We start from the raw sequence: 16,431 nt of genomic DNA on the forward strand, positions 1-16,431 counted from the left end.
CGGCTCCACGTGCGCCCCCCGGCCGGGCGGCTCCGGTCCGGGCTGCGGCGGGTCGGTAGAGAGGAAGCGGCGGCCCCGGGCCCGGCCTCCCCGCCGCGGCCGGAAGCTTCGGAGGGCGCAGGCGGCGGCGCCCCGAGCCCCGGCGGCCCGGCCCGGCCCCGGCCCCGGCCCGGGCCCTCGCTCCGGCGGTCTCCGGCCGAACAAGGCGCCTCGCCCCCGCCCCCGCCCCCGGAGTCCGCCCGGGAACTACAGCTCCCGTCGGCCCTCGCGGCCAGCCCCTGGCGGGTCCCCGCGCGTGCGGCGCTCCGCGCCTGCGCGACGGTTGGCCCGATGGGCGCCGCGATTGGCTGCGCCGGCCGGGGCCGCGCGGGGCCTGTGGGAAGCGCCGTGACGGAGCTGGCGGCTGGGGGAGGAAGGGGGGCGGCCGGCCGGGGAGCGCAAATGGCGTTGAGATGGTTCAGGGCCCTGCTCAAACTCCAGCCCTGACCACTCACCGGGCGCGGCGGCGGCGCAGGCGGGGGCGGCGGCGGCGGCGGCGGCGGCCCAGCGCGAGCGGCTAGTCGGCGCCGGCAGCGCGGCCGGGGCGGCCTAGGCCCGGCGCGGCGGCGGGGGAAGTTGCGGGGCGGCCGCCGCCGGCGCTCCCCCCTTCCCCCTCTCCCCGCGGACTCCCCTTGGCCCGGCGCGGCCGGCGGCGGCGGCGGGGCAGCGGCGGCGCAACTCTTGGGCTCCTTCCTCCCCTCCCCTCCCCCCCCCGGGCCCCTCTTCCTCGAGCGTCAACCGTCCCCCGCCTCGCGCGCGCCAACCGGCCGGGCCCCCCCGCGCCCCCCCCGCGGCTGCCCGGCCCGCGCCGCCCGGGGGCCGCCGGGAAAGCGAGGCGGCGGCGGCGGCGGCGGCGGCGGCGGCCGGAGCCCGGAGTCTCCGCCCCACCCGCTCGGCGCCCAGGGTAAGTGCTAGGCCCCGCCCGGCACGGGCGCCCGGAGGAAGTTGGGGGAGCCGCCGGGGCCGGGCCCCCCGCGCCGCGGCCAAGTGCGCGGCGGGGGCGCGGGGGCGCGGGGGCGCGGGGCGGCGGGGCGGCGGGTCACCCGGGCCCTGCTCCCGGCCCGGCCGGTCCCTGCTCCCCGGCCCGGCCGGTCCCCAGGCCCGCGCCCGTGCACATGGAGGTGAGAGCGCCCCGGCCTCGGCCGCCCCTGCCCGCCCCAGGAGGGGCTCCGCCGGCCGCGCCGGGAGAGGGGCCGCCTCCCGTGCCTGCCCCCAAGGTTAAGGGGAAAAGAGATGGTGAACTCTCCCCGAAGAGCAGTGGGGCGGCACTTCCTCAGAAGAGGGGAAAAAGCGAATCCTGACACAAAGTCCTTGTCTTTCAGAATAAGGGGAAGTTTTCCCATGTGTGTGACCTACGGGCGTTCGTTTCAAGCTCATTAATTCCAGTGCCCTGAAGTGGGCCCCTTTCTGAGAGTTTGGTATAAATTCAACTGGGTTTCAGGGATGCAAATTTTACAAGTTTTAATAACAGTTAAATGGAAGGGGGGTTATTAGTGAAAGAATATGTCCCAAGTCATTGACAGTATGAAAGTGTGATCATGTTTGTCCTTCATCCCTGAGAACCTTGACGTGGGGGGGGGGTGTTGTCTTCACAAGCACATGAATTGGATTGGAGTGAGGGGGTGTTGTACGGAGCCCCCAGACTCACTTTCTCCTCCAGAGCCATCTGGGACCGGTGGCCAGAGATGAATCAGGGAGACTAGAGATGGCTCTGGATGTGAGGCGATCAGTTAAGGGACTTGCCCAAGGTCACCCAGCCTGTCCTGACTCCAAGGCCTGTGCACACCTCCCCTTCCTCCCAGTGCTTTGTGGGCTTCCTGTTGGTTATGCATGCTTCTTCCCTGGTCCTTTGCTTTCCTGCAAGTCAGTCCCCCCATGAAAATTGAATGAAAGCTCCTTGAGAGTAGGAACCTTTCCTAGGATTCCTTAACCTAGTATCTTGAATTAGTTGGCGCTTGGATATTGTTGAATGGAATTATCCTTTTATTTCATGTAACCTAAAGCTTTTTGGAGACTTTTAATTAGTGATACAGGTTTCTCCAAACGAGTCTTTTCTTTCTTTAATACAAATCATCAGTCTTTTGTGTATATAGATCTGAATGAATCACCAAATCCTGTTTTAAGTTTACAAATAAAAGTAAAAAGTTCTATTTTTTATATAATTTAGCTGTCCAGGGAAGTAATGTTAAAGAGCCTGACTCGTTCAAGTTTATGAAATACAAGGACAGTATCTTTAAAGTCAGACTAAATTAGCCTGAGACCCATGATTTTAAGTTAAGATCTATACTTGAGATTCAGTGTGGTACCACTTTTCCTTTGTTTTTGTCTAAAATAGTGAAAGCTTAGGAATCTAGAAATGGAGCATGATCCAAAAGTAACGAATCTGAATCAAGGTAAATAGCAATTATATTTTATTTATGTTTTCATGACGTGCTACAGTGCATTTAGAATTGAGTTATTTACACCAAAACTATTTTCAGAAGATGAGTACTAAATTTTAAGCTTTTTAATCATTATACTTAGCATACCTAAGTACATGAAGTGGTATAAATGAATACTGTACATGGACTTGGTTCAATTTGGAGTTTTAATGAGTTCTATCATGGCAAGTGGTAGGTAAAGCAGTCATACTTGTTTGGCAACTTGTTATTTTTACATGTGCTGTTTAAAATTTTTAATTACAATATTGGTTATATTTTCTTAATTTTCCACAGAGAATATGAAACAGGTGTCAAAATGACATCCAGATTTGGGAAAACATATAGCAGGAAAGGGGGAAATGGCAGCTCTAAATTTGATGAAGTATTTTCCAACAAACGGACCACCCTCAGTACAAAATGGGGAGAGACTACCTTTATGGCTAAGTTAGGCCAGAAGAGGCCTAATTTAAATCCAGATATCCCAGAAATTCCCAAGAAGCCTAAAGTGGAAGATGAAAATTCAGAAGATCCTTTCGGATTTGATAGTGATGAAGAATCTTTACCAGTTTCTTCAAAGAATGTGGCCCAAGCTAAGAGTTCCTCCCAGTTGGAGCCTGGTGAAGCTGCTCATCTGGGGGACTTTGCCTCTGTACTTGAAGCTAACAGCTGTATTAGTCAACCAATCACCGAAGACATTATTGTATCTAGCAAGTACTTACCCTGTGAGAGTACTTTCCTTGGTTTAAAAGAAAAGAGCACAAATCGAACCTTAGAAGATGGAGAAAGCAAAAGTAGTGCAAAACTAATAAGTAAAGGTGAGTGTGTTATAGTCACCATAGATGGCTCCTTCAGAAGTATGCATGCTCTTTGCTTTTATATAATTGTTTCATCAACATTTTTAGCTTTGAAAAATGAGGGCTCAGTGATAACATAATTGCTGTCAACTTTGTAAATTTTCAGAATTTTGATGAAAATATGCTGTAAAAATATTTTTATTTTTGTACCATGGATATATACTCTGCTATAGAATTGTGTTTTCTATGTGCTCTAGATAACTTCCTTTTGGATATCTGTAAATAAGATGATGTGGACTAGTTGTTCATATTTATAAAATAGTTTAGTTGTCAAACTTACTTGGTGGGATTACATGGTTATTAATAGTGACAATAAATGGCATGGGTATTTAAATTGTAGAATCAGCCCAAGTTTAAAATGCTTAAATTACTTTTGGTCTTGGTTCTGGGAAACAAGAATTAGTCACTAATATTTTTGTAGTTTTCTTGAATATAAGGAATTAGTATTTTACCCTAATTCTTGGTGAGATTTGATTTGGAGGGGCACTGATAACCTGGCTCCTGATACAGGCAATACTTGGATTATGAAAGAGTTTGTGACCAAAGTTCATATTCTGATTGATTATTTTAGAACTTGAAAGAAATTTCTTCCCAGAATCAGCCTTATTATTCGTGGCAGTTTGATTCCTAGGTCAGCCCATAAATAGAATTTTATTGCTGGAAAGAACCTAAAGGTTCATCTCATCAGCTCCACTGCCCCTATCTCTTAACCTCTATTTTTTTCTTTCTTTCTTTCTTTCTTTTCTTTTTTTTTTTAACAAAGGAAACTGAAGTGCAGAAAGGTTTTGTGATTCACAGTTGAATGTTCTTGAGCAGCCCAGGAGTTAACCCATAATGTCGCTGAAATAGTGCTAATAGTTACCCTGAGCCTAGTGTGTGGGAGTAAAATGCTGGAGCCTGGGTGCAGTTGGCAGTGGTTTGGCAACTTCCCGGGTGGCTTAAGGAGAGGGGAATGTAGCCAGGAATCTAGGAGGGGGCTCCCCAATACACACAGGAGAAGGGTGGTCTTTGGGACTGCCGCTGAGCACTGCTATTTGCCAGAGAAAATGCAGAGTTTGGGACAGGGATCTCTGACATGGACACAGATGGAGCATAATGATAAGTGTTAAGGGATGTGTAAAATAAAGTGCCCTGTGAGTTCTGATCATCAGTGATTAGGTGTCCAGGCCTATCTATTTTAGAAAATATTTAAGTCCTTGCCTACAAAATAAGAGCTCACCCTTAACCTGTATTTGACCTCACTATCCCCTTGAGATTTCCTTTCTTCCTCTTTTGATACCATTCTCTGGAAAGGAATGATCTATGCTAGTTGCCTCTACTTCCTTGCCAGCTATTCAGCTTTTTACAGATTAACTTCCCTTGAGGTTTCCTAGGATCTCTTTGAGTTGCCAGAATTTGTTTGATTTGGGTAGCTTTTTACCCTGTTGACTTTGATTCTTCGTTCTCTTTGATATTTTCAACCATCTTGCCATTTGTGACATGATTCTTTTCTGCCTCCTTTGCTGGATAGTTTCCTTGCCTAAGAGTGGGTGTCTTTCTTTGTTTCTCAAGGTTTTCTCCTGGGCTTTTTTTCCTTCTATGTGCTACTCCTTCGTGATCTGATCTTTTGTGTTCTGTTATCATCTTGAAAAAGGATCGCTCCCAATCATAGACTTCCAGCCGATTTTCCTGAACTCCAGCCCGGCCTGGCCAACTGGCTACTAGAATCTCCATTTGGGTGGCCATTTGGCAGTTTATAAAGACAACTTATCCAAAATAGCTCCTAATCTCTTACTTTTCTCCCTCAAAACTTCCCAGTAACCCAGGTTTGAAATATCTCCTATCTTCTGCTGTTTCCTTCTCCTTCCCCTCTGAATTTACCTAATTACCTAATCTCTATCTCTTTCTACTCATACTCACTTTCTACTTTGCACACATGTCCCATCATCTTCCCCCCCCCCCCCCCCTCCAGTTAGGCCCTTCTTCTCCTACCCCTGATCTGCCTGTGGAAACAGTCTCTTACCTGTCAGGTCTACTTCCAGTCTTTCCTCTCTAAAATCATCCTCCACATACAAAATAATTGCCACTTCCCTAACTTAGAAACCTTCTGCAACTGCTGACTTTATCTCTAGGATAAACTATCAACTGCTCATCCTGACTTTTCAGCCTGTCTCGTGTTCCTGAATATTTTGTCCCTATCTCTGTGCCTGTGAACAGGCTGTCCTGTCCCTCTGTCTATCTTTTTCGAGACTCCACTCTGGAGCTTCTTTCCTCAGGTTGTTAGAGTTGTTTCCAGCCTGTAATTAGCTTGTACTTAAACATAAACTCCTTGTAGGCAGAGGTTCTTATTTGCAATGCCAGATGCAGTGCATTGTACACAGAGGAAGCTTAATAAAAACATTTATGGAACTGATAAATTTGTTTCAGCTAAACTGATTGATTGGTGCTTGGATGACCTAATAAGAGGAACAAAACCTTTGAGAAAGGCAGGTCCTTTCCACTCCATGATGACATTGGTGTCCAACTTCAGGGGATTATTTAATTTACTTGCAATGGCAACAAGTGTTGTATTTTCAAAAAACAGTAGGGGCAGGAGCAAGTTCTTTGAATGGCAAGGCAATTGAAACATTCCTCGATTGGATTTTCTCCATTCAAGCCAATCAAATCATTGGAAAAGGCTCGTTTAAGTAATGTGACTACTGCCCCTGCTGGGAAAATATTTTATTGAAATGCTGAAAGTATTTATTCCTTCTTAAAGGAGTGTGTGGTTGGGAACGGTCAATGAGCATTTATTATGTGCCAATCTGTCAGGTGTTTCAAGTTGGAGAACTCTGTGAATGTATAAAGGAGATGAGGTGTCATGTCATCACTTGGGCAAATGGGTAAACGGGAATTCATTTTTAGTCTGAATTTAAATTGTATTTCATGGAGCTGCTTGCCGCTTCTTACAAGTGGCCAAATTTCAAGTAAATTAGTAAAGCAATGGTATACATTGTGGAAGTGTAGAATTTTCCACTGAATACATTTTGCCAAAAGTAGTAACCAAAAATTAATTTGTTAGCATTTTTTATAAGGCTAAATTGAAATGTTATTTAAACTATTTCACAATAGCTAAAATGTTTGCTCCCAAATCAGTTTTATTCTGACAGCCACAATCAACTTTTACAATTTGAATAAAGGATTGATAATGCATTTATTCTACATCTATTAAAGTCTTAAATAATTTTAACAGCAATACTAACCATTTTAACCAGTGCTTTTAAAAAGTCAGCTTTGCTAATAATGTTTCTATTTTGTTTGACCATGAAATGAAAGTAATTTAAGGTATAAATGCCATACTGTGAAAGGTGAATAATGTAAATAGTTTCTCCTGCTGTAAACTAGATAATTTTCTTCCTATGAAAGATTTTCTGAAGTAAAGAAAAATCACCCATGGAGTTATGCAACAAAATACATGAAGGGACCATTAATCAACTGCTACTAAATACCTAGAACTGAAGGAGATACCAAAGAACTAGCAAGCAGTTCAGTAATCCTGAGGAAGCCACCTTGCCTTGCTTTGCTCAAGCTTGCTTTTTTTTTTAATATAATACTTTTATATTTTTCATTGTGCTTTTTACATGTTGTTTTGTTGAACAATTGTGTGGCTCCACAACCCCCTGACATAAAATGCAGTTTCCTAGTTATTGTGTAGGGGAATTACCAAGTAGGAAGAAAGTTTTGGAAATAATTAGTTAGCCCCAAGGTTCTAATTAAAATGTAGGTATGATGGAACCTTCACAGATCCCCACTGAACTCCTGTTATTTTGGAAAATGACTTTTTCCTTCTTTTCTCTCCTAGTATTCCTCAAATCTATTAACCACTCTACTCTCTTTTTGCCTCTTTCAGAACCCCTGCTTTATTTTTTACACATTCCTTCATCATCCTTACATTATAACTCCTGACACTGTTGGTCTTTTGAGTGTAATGCCTTTACTGGTATTGGGTGGGGCTCAGAGCTACAAGAAGAGGAGGCACCTTTTTGTTCACCTCCTCCCCAGCCCCACTGTTACTTTGAAATTCTTCATTCTTTCAACAGTCTCTGTAAGAACATGAATTTATAACTGCCTTTTGTCAATCTAAATTTGTTATATGCTCTCACCTTTTCTCAATGACTTTAGCACTTGATTTGCTTCTTTAGTCCTTCTCAACCCATTATCATTTATGATCTCAAACTCATCCTTGAGGGATTGGTAGTCATTTAATCTTCATCATCACTCTAAACTACACTTTCTTTTTTCTGGGGGGGGGGGGGTGTTGCAAGGCAAATGGGGTTAAGTGGCTTGCCCAAGCCACACAGCTAGGTAATTATTAAGTGTCTGAGGCTGGATTTGAACCCAGGTACTCCTGACTCCAGGGCCAGTGCTTTATCCACTGTGCCACCTAGCCGCCCCTAAACTACATTTTCTCAGAGATTCTCAACTTGTTCTTGAGTTTCATTGTAACCGCTGGTTCTTAACTTCTCTAGTGCCTTCATTCTCTTCCCTTCAGTCTTGATCCTTAGTATTTTGTTTTGTGTTTTTTGCAAGGTAGTGGGATTAAGTGACTTGCCCAAGGCCACACAGCTAGGTGATTATTAATCTGAGGCCATTTTTGAATTCAGGGCCAGTGTTCTATTCACTACGCCACCTAGCTGCCTGTGTAGTCAGCTATTTTAACAAGGCCCTATCCCCTGCCCTCAAGTCTCTTGTTCCCCTGTTCCTACTGTTGGCAATCCTATTATTCTCCAGTCCAGACTCTCAGCATTCCATTTCTCTACTCCTATCTCCAAGCCATTATTGTTGCCAGAGGAATTCACAAAATTAAGTTGATTCAGTCCACTTCAGGATACTAACTTCAATCCCATTTCCTCTAAATGACTTTCAAACTTTTCCCTTTGTTTATACCTTCAACTTTACCTCTCATCCTTTCTTTTCCTTTATTTCCCCCTACTATTCCTTTTGTTCCTTAGACAAATTTAAAACTTCTCTAATCCCCTTCAACCCTCTTTTTCTTTGGCCTTTAGAGGGAATGAGGTAATCTTTCTCCTTGCCAAGGTTAACCCTGAATTTGTGTCCTTGATCACGTCATCACTCATTTGCTCCAAAACCTGCTCTATCCATTTCTACTCCCAAACTTCATATAGTCTCTGCCTACTTAGATTCCTCATTTCTAAAACAAAAAACAAAGCCAAAAAAACTCCACTCCTTTGAATCTGTCATCTTCCTCCAGGGCCTTCACAATAACAACTTCTTCTCGTTCTTTACTCAAAGCCCTCCAACTCAGCTTTCATACCTTTTAGTCTCCTGAAACTCCTCTCTAAGATCACCCCTAGGGAACTTTTTGGGGCACTTCATACTGTTGACAGCTCCTTGTTGATTTTCTTCTAACTTTCTGGATACTGCTGCTCTTCTGAATTGTCTTCTCTCTCTCATTTCTTAACTTTAGGCATCCCACTAAAGAGTGTCCTATTCTCCCTCTGTATTTCTTCCTTGCTTCTCTGATCCAGTTAAAACCTGGGCTCCTCTTGGGAGCAGCAGTCCTGAATTTCACCTCCCTGAGGCTAGACAGTGTGTCATTGTGAATGAGGTGGTGATCTTGGAGTCAGGGGATCTCATTTCAAGCCCTGACATACTACTGTGCTGTCTGAGCCGTAATGTCCTCATTTCTAAAATGGGTTTGAAAACATGTATTGGGAGCCTCAAGTGAGATGATCTATGGAAAGGTCTTTGCATACTTTAAAACCATTCCCATAAGGATAATTGCCTTTATTTTGATGTTCCACCACAATTTAAATTGAAGTTAACCATTCCTCTCAACAAACCCCAAATCAAACCTGAAACTTACATTATAATGGGGGAGAACAGGTACTTATAAAAAAAAATGCAGCCTAAATATAAAGGTAGGAAATAGATGCACAAAATAGTTAAATAGAAAGTAGATTGGAAAGTACCAACAATGGGGGAATAAGGAAAATTCAATTAGAAGATGGTATTGGAGACACAGTATGGGTAACTTTGTGCCAGGAGATTCTGTGTCATTTTTGAGAAGCAGAGAGTGCCTGAGTTTTGGTTGCTTTGGAGTTCAGGCAGGGGAAAGTAAGTCCAGTGAAACTGTAAAGATAGGTTGAGGCCAGATTGTGTGATGCTTTGAAAGCTACACAGAGGATTTATATTTTATGCTAGAGACAGTAGGAAGCAGATTTCACAGCTTAAGGATAACTACTTTGGTAGCAGTGAATCGGATGGAGTAGTAAGAGACTTGAAGCAAGGAAACCAGTAAGGGAGGGAGGCTATTGCAATACTCTTAAGTGCAAGATAGGAGGACCTAAATTTAAAGTGGCTTCACTACCAGGTGTGAGAGGAAAGAAAAGCTGTATAATCTCTTCTCCCTCTAGTCTGTCCTCATACAACCACTGAAATAATGTTTCTAATACAGCAGTAAAGTACAGGCTCTTTAGCATAGGGTTTAAGGCTCTCCATACCCTGTTTCTCAGTCTGTTTTTCAAACCTTTCTCTTTTCTTGTATTTTATATTTCCAACCAAGTTGTATTATTGGATCTTATTCCCAATGATGTCCATCTCCACCTTCTTACCTCTAGGTAATTGCATTGTTATCTTTCCTACACACACCCCTTCCACATCTGTTTATTGAAATTTTTCTTTTTCAAGGTCCATCCAGTTCAGGTGTTTCAAGCTTTTGCCCCAGTTGAAAGTGATGATTTCCTCAAAATTTTTAAAGTATCAATGTCTAGATCCTTTTTTGAGTCCTCAAATTCCTTCTGCTGTCTTCCCTCCTTGCCCCAAGACTTCCCTTTAATTGTAAGCTCTTTGAGTGGCAAAGTTGATATTTTTGAAGGTCTCCAGTTAGGGAGAACTTAATTCCTCCTAAGGCAACCCATTGAACTTTGCTATAGGTCTTGATTAGTGGGAAGTCTTTCTTTTTTATTAAAAAATTTTATTTTTTATTGCAATAGCTTTATTAAATGCACAAAAGAATTTTGCCACTTAAACATTGGTATATCTTATCTGAATGATTACTGTGAAGTACAAAACAAAAGTTCACAACTTAAGTTACCTGGAGAATTTATCATCTGAACAGGGAATAAAGAAAAATAAAACCTTTTCAAAATGTCCCATTTTCTCTTTTAACTTTAAAAAGGAGTTAAAAATTAAAGTAAGATAGCCAAAACAAAATCAAAAGAGCTTATGGTGTCTTGTACAGAATTAACAACTTTCAGGTGATGCTGACCAGTTTGATTACAGCATCCCCCCAGATGCAGAACTTCACTGCACTCCTACATTCTGGCCAGGAATAGAACTGCACCATGTTCAGAGAGACAGGAGGCCAATACTGGCAACAAAATAAACTCTAGACTAGAATTTGATGCTCCACCTTTCCTCATTTAAACCTAAATTTCCTTTTTTTATTTCTTGTTGGTAACTTCAACTGCCTTCTCAGGTCAAGTGGAACAAATTAAAAGGAAATAGGGTTTTGTGACAGTAGTTGAATGGACAAGATGTTTCAATTACATAATTCTTTTAAAAGAGATGCAATTTTGTTCATCTGGAACAATTTTAAATCTCCCCCCCCTTCCCCCTTTTTTAAAGTACATTTAAATAGGAATCTAGTGAACATGACTGTGTATTATGTGAAATATGCTAATTAATGTGCTATTATTTGTAGTAATTTGTTTACATTATGACAATTTAGAACTTCTTCTCTCATGTAATACCAAATTTGGAACCTTTAAAAGATTGTAAAATAATTAAAGATCTGTAATAGAGATGTTAGGTACAATTTAAGTCAATGAACCTCCAGAAACACAAACTCACAAATACACATAGACCATACATACCTAAATAGATGAGGGTGGAGAGTGGCCTGCTATGGCTGAAAACTCTTCCTTTGGCCAATCTAGTGATTAACTTCTTTAATTTTAGCCAGTCTTAAATTTCTTTGACATGGTTTTCAAGAACTCAAGGTCATTAAACAATGGCACTTCCAAGTAATAACTCAGAAATTTGCTACTAGGCATTTTTCCTCAGCATCTTAAATTGAAATTGTTCTTTCAAAGATCACTACTGATCTTATCTTCATATATATCTGTAGTTTGGTACTTTCTTAACCCTTGACCACCATGATAGCACTTTATTCTTTTCTTCTTACTGTTTCATCTCCTACCTCTCCAATGGTCATCTTCCTCCTCCCCCTTCATGCTGTGTCTGCATTCCTCAGAGTTCTGGACTTTGGCCACCTTTTGTTTCTGTTCAGCCAACTTGTAACATTTCTACTCTTGAATTCTTTAGAATATCTCTTATCCATTTTGATGAACTTGAGTTATTTGAGCTTGAGCTATTTGAGTAACCCAGCACTTCTCTCAAGAATGGGGTCTCTTCCCTCTAATATATACACATAACTCAAGATTAGGTACCTTTTCTTTCTTATTCTACAACTTGGCTTGAGAAAAACTGAATTTAACTGGTTCTCAAATAGATCCTCCAGGCTTCTAAGTTATGGCTTCTTTTTTTTCTTTTAAAGATTTTATTTATTTTGAGTTTTACGATTTTCCCCCTAATCTTGCTTCCCTCCCCCCATCCCACCACAGAAGGCAATTTACCAGTCTCTACATTGTTTCCATGTTGTACATTGATCCAAATTGAATGATGAGAGAGCATTCATATCCTTAAGGAAGAAACAAAAAGTAAAAGAGATAGCAAGATTAGACAATAAGATAACAGTTTTTTTCTAAATTAAAGGGAATAGTCCTTGGTCTTTGTTCAAACTCCACAATTCTTTCTCTGGATACAGATGGCATTCTCCATTGCAGAGAGCCCCAAATTGTTCCGGATTGTTGCACTGATGGAATGAGCGAGTCCATCAAGGTTGATCATCCACCCCATGTTTCTGTTAAGGGTGTGCAATGTTTTTCTGTTTCTGCTCATCTCGATCATCTCCCTCCAGGCTTCCCTGAAATCCCCGTCCCTCATGGTTTCTAATAGAACAATAGTGTTAAATGACATACATATACCACAGTTTGCTAAGCCATTCCCCAATTGAAGGACATTTACTGGATTTCCAATTCTTTGCCACCACAAACAGGGCCACTATGAATAGTTTTGTACAAGTGATGTTTTTGCCCTTTTTCATCTCTCCAGGATATAGACCCAGTAATGGTGTTTAAGCCATGGCTTCTATCTAACTCTGATAATGTGCTCTTTGTATAAATAACATTAAATTATCAATGACTGTAGCTAATAGAAAATATGCGAAAATTTGAATAGTTTTTATGATGTGTTATAGTTTCTCTTACTCTGTGGCACTTAATGTTTCTCACAAAGAATAAAAATCCTAACATAGGCAAGTGGTAGTTTTCATATGTTAGACATAAGGAATTGATCTTCAAACAGGTTGTGACTTATTGAACTGTAGGTAGTTCCTTGGCAAAACTGGAGCTAGAACTTAACCTTTCTCTTCCTTAGTTTGTGGCTCTTGCAATAATATGCTCCATTTTGGATTTAGTAAAATTATGAGCAGGGACTTTAAAAGGAACACTACTTTTTGTCATATCATTTGTTTGACTTTTAGTTTATTAACTGGAAATCATTCATCACATGTTCTTAAAGTTTATCTTGTGCATCCCATGGAAATTTGAGCTATTGAACTAAATCAACATTGTTGTCTTAGACCTATGCTGTCCTCCAGAAAAATGTAGCATTAAACTTAAGTAATTGTCAATATGTTGGAAATGACAACTTGTTGGTCCAGTAGAGCAAGAAGTATTCTGAATGAATGAAAGATGCTAATTGAAGTCTGAAAAATATAGTTTCACTATTATTTAAGTATAGTTTCAGAGGTGTGGTAGTTAATATTTCCCTTAGTGGGCATATAATCAGATGGCTTCAAGAGGACATTTTCCTGGCAAACTTTGGACACTTAGTCTAGGTGATATTCATATAGTGAAAGAAGAAATAAGTGAATAAGGTACATTAACTAGTGAGGAAATACTTACAAGTAAGAATGTCCTCTCAAACTTTTTGTTTTTCTGTAAGGCAGTGGAGTTAAATGATTGCCCAGGGTCACATACACAGCTAAATGTCTGAGGGTGAATTTGAACTCAGGTCCTCCTGACTCCAAGACTGGTTCTCTATCCATTGTACCATCTAGCTGCCTCCTCTCAAACTTTTTTTAAAAAAATATTTAATTTCTAACTATGTAAAAAGTTTTCAATAATTAATTTTTGTAAGATTTTAAGTTTCACATTTTTCTTACTTCCCTCCCCCTGGCAGAAAGTATTCTGATATAAGTTATACATGTGTAACTATGCTAAACACATCATATTAATCATGATATGAAAGAAGGATCAAATCAAAACAGGGGGAAAATAGTAGAAAAAAAACATAAGTACATAAGACAACTTTTAAAAATTGAAGATAGTAAGTTTTGGTCTGCATTAAACTCCCTAGTTCCCTCTGGATATGCTGATGTTTTCCATCACAAGTCTTAGTTGATCATCATTTAGTGTTACTGTTAGTATATTTAATGTTCCTCTGATTATGCTCACTTAGAGTTAGCATCAGTTATTAAGTCTTTACAGGCTTTTCTGAAGTCCTGATTTCATAAAGAACAACAGTGTTGCACAATTTGTTCAGCCATTCCCCATTTGATGGACAGTCCCCAATTTCCAATTCTTTACCACTACAGAAAGAGCTGTTATAAATACTTTTGTACATGTGGTTTTTTTTACCTTTTTGGGTGAATTCTGGAATTCAGAGCTAGTAAGGGTATTATGTTTTTGTTTTTGTCTTTTGTTTTTTGCTAGGCTACGGGGTTAAGTGACTTTACTCAAGGTCATTATTAAGTGGCTGAGGCCTGATTTGAACTCAAGTTCTCCTGTCCTCCAGCACCATGCTCTATCCTCTGCACCACCTAGCTGCCCCTGGACCTAGTAGTGGTATTGCTGGATCAAAGGATATATGTATGCCCTTTGGGCTAAATTCAAAATTGCTTTCCAGAAAGGTTGGATCGGTTCACAGCTCCATCACATACCCTCTACCATTGATCATTTTCCTTTTTAGTCTTATTGGCCAATCTTAGAGGTGTGAGGTGGTACTTCAGACTTGTTTGAATTTGCATTTCTCTAATCACTAATGAATTGGAGCATTTTTTTCATATGATAGGTTTAATTTCTTCATCTGGGAATTGCCTTTTCATTTTCTTGGACCATTTGTCAATTAGGGTATGACTTTCTCTCAAACTTTTTTAACTGAAATAAATGAACAGTTTGTGATTTTAGTATCTCTATACATAGTATGTTAGAATTCTTAAAAGTTTTTTCTCTGGTAGGTTATTCGAACAAACCTTGTTTATGTTACTCTTAAAATTAGTAAACTATTGAGTATAATAACTTTTGAATTTTGTCATCTGATAGTTTATCCCTTAAATCAACGAAGAATGAAATTCTCAGATTAAACAGTTAAGAGATGTGAAAGAGCAGCAAAATAATTTTGAATTTGAGAAATTGTAACATTTATATAATTTAAAATAATAGCTAATTATTTATGAATCTCTTTGCTTATATTATCTATTTGACCTACAGAATAATCCCGAAAAAGTGCATGCTATTGTTTGCCCCATTTTATAGATGAGGAAATAGCTCAGAGAGGCCTCAATGACTTGTGCAGAATCAAATAACTGGGAAGTATAGGAGGCCAGACTTGTTCTCTCTTCAGGTTTGGCCCTATAGCCTATACACAAAAAAATCTGTCCTTAGCTTCCAGTTACTCATGACCATCAAGTCATTCCTATTTTTTCACTTACTCATTTAGCTGTAGTTACCTACTTGTTAAACAAAGCTGTTTTTGTTAATATTGATTCTATGAGAGTTTTTGTCAATACTGATACTATAAGACATTTAAGAAGCTGATGGGTATGGGAACCCTTGAAGGTATCTTCCCTCCTAGATTCAGCTTCATTTCTTTAAATCTTGGGTAAGAGTTTATTTTTTAAAGGTTTCTAATACTAAAAATATACTAAATATAAATTTTTACCTCACAGCTTGTTGAAATATTTGAAAATGTATGTATTCATATATAGAGCATATTCATATATAGAGCATATTTCTGAATAACTTTTTTTTTTACTTGTGGGGATATAGGTTTAAAGTTGAATTTTAACTAATCTCATCCTCCTGCATTTTATAAATGAGGAACCTGTGGTCATGAAGGAATCTTTGCCAGACCGTTTTTAGGTTTCTTTTACTGTCATGCTCTCCTCCTTTAAAAGAAAAGATATAAACTGTTTTAGTGAAACTGTTCAGTAGTTTTGCTTTTGTCATACCTAGTGTCAGTACATAATTTTGTAGGGAACAAGCTTGCTTAGTTTTGTGACACTGAACATGCAGTGATCATTTGAAAACTTTAATAAAGAGGAGATTTGTGTGGATGTAATGAATACTTGGAGGAAGCACATTTGCCCTGAGCAGAAGGAATCACTAGAGCATTTGACTGCTAAGACAACACACTGTTGTTCCTGTTTTGCATGAAACCAATACATTGAACTGAAAGGAGTATTTTGATTTCTTTTACTGTAACCTCAGTAGGACTAAAGTGCTTTGACATTATTATTTATGGTGTTCTTGAAAAGTTGTTTTTTCCCTAAATTTATGCTTTTACAGTCATTTGTAAAATGAGGGGATTGCACCACATTGTTTTTGATGGTCTTCTAACTCTATGTAAAGTGCCATATAAACCTTGAAGTGCTATAGAGTTTTTGAGGTGTTATGCTATGTTTTGTACTTGAGATATTGCCATGTTTGAATTTTCAAGAAATTTTTTCCCCTTTTGTTATTATTCACTTGTTTTAGTCTTGTCTGATTCTTTGTGACCCCAATTGGGGTTTTCTTTCTTTTCTTTTTTCTACTTAAAAGTGTTTTACTTTTTTCCAGTTACATGTAAAGATAGTTTTCAACATTCATTTCTGGAAGATTTTGATTTCCACATTTTTCTTCCTCCCCAGATAGCATGCAATCTAATGAAGGTTAGACTTGGACAATCATATTAAACAGAGCAAAAGAGGAAAACCACCAGAAAGTAAAATCTTAAAAACATTTTTTAAAGTG

At 40.5% G+C, this 16,431-nt stretch overlaps 1 protein-coding gene across 3 annotated transcripts in view; it reads left to right on the forward strand.

Annotated features, from left to right (window-relative positions):
* Nucleotides 1-879: 879 nt before the first annotated feature.
* Nucleotides 880-16,431, forward strand: part of WAPL (WAPL cohesin release factor) — an 80,996-nt gene continuing 65,444 nt past the window's right edge. For all 3 annotated transcript variants that reach the window (XM_074232558.1, XM_074232560.1, XM_074232559.1), the window contains exons 1-2: nucleotides 880-943; nucleotides 2,754-3,274. In XM_074232558.1, the coding sequence (XP_074088659.1) occupies nucleotides 2,776-3,274 (499 nt within the window). In that variant the 5' untranslated portion in view covers nucleotides 880-943; nucleotides 2,754-2,775. The remainder of the gene's footprint in view (nucleotides 944-2,753; nucleotides 3,275-16,431) is intronic.

Source organism: Macrotis lagotis, chromosome 4 (assembly GCF_037893015.1).
Source record: "Macrotis lagotis isolate mMagLag1 chromosome 4, bilby.v1.9.chrom.fasta, whole genome shotgun sequence".
NCBI classification, from domain to species: domain Eukaryota; kingdom Metazoa; phylum Chordata; class Mammalia; order Peramelemorphia; family Peramelidae; genus Macrotis; species Macrotis lagotis.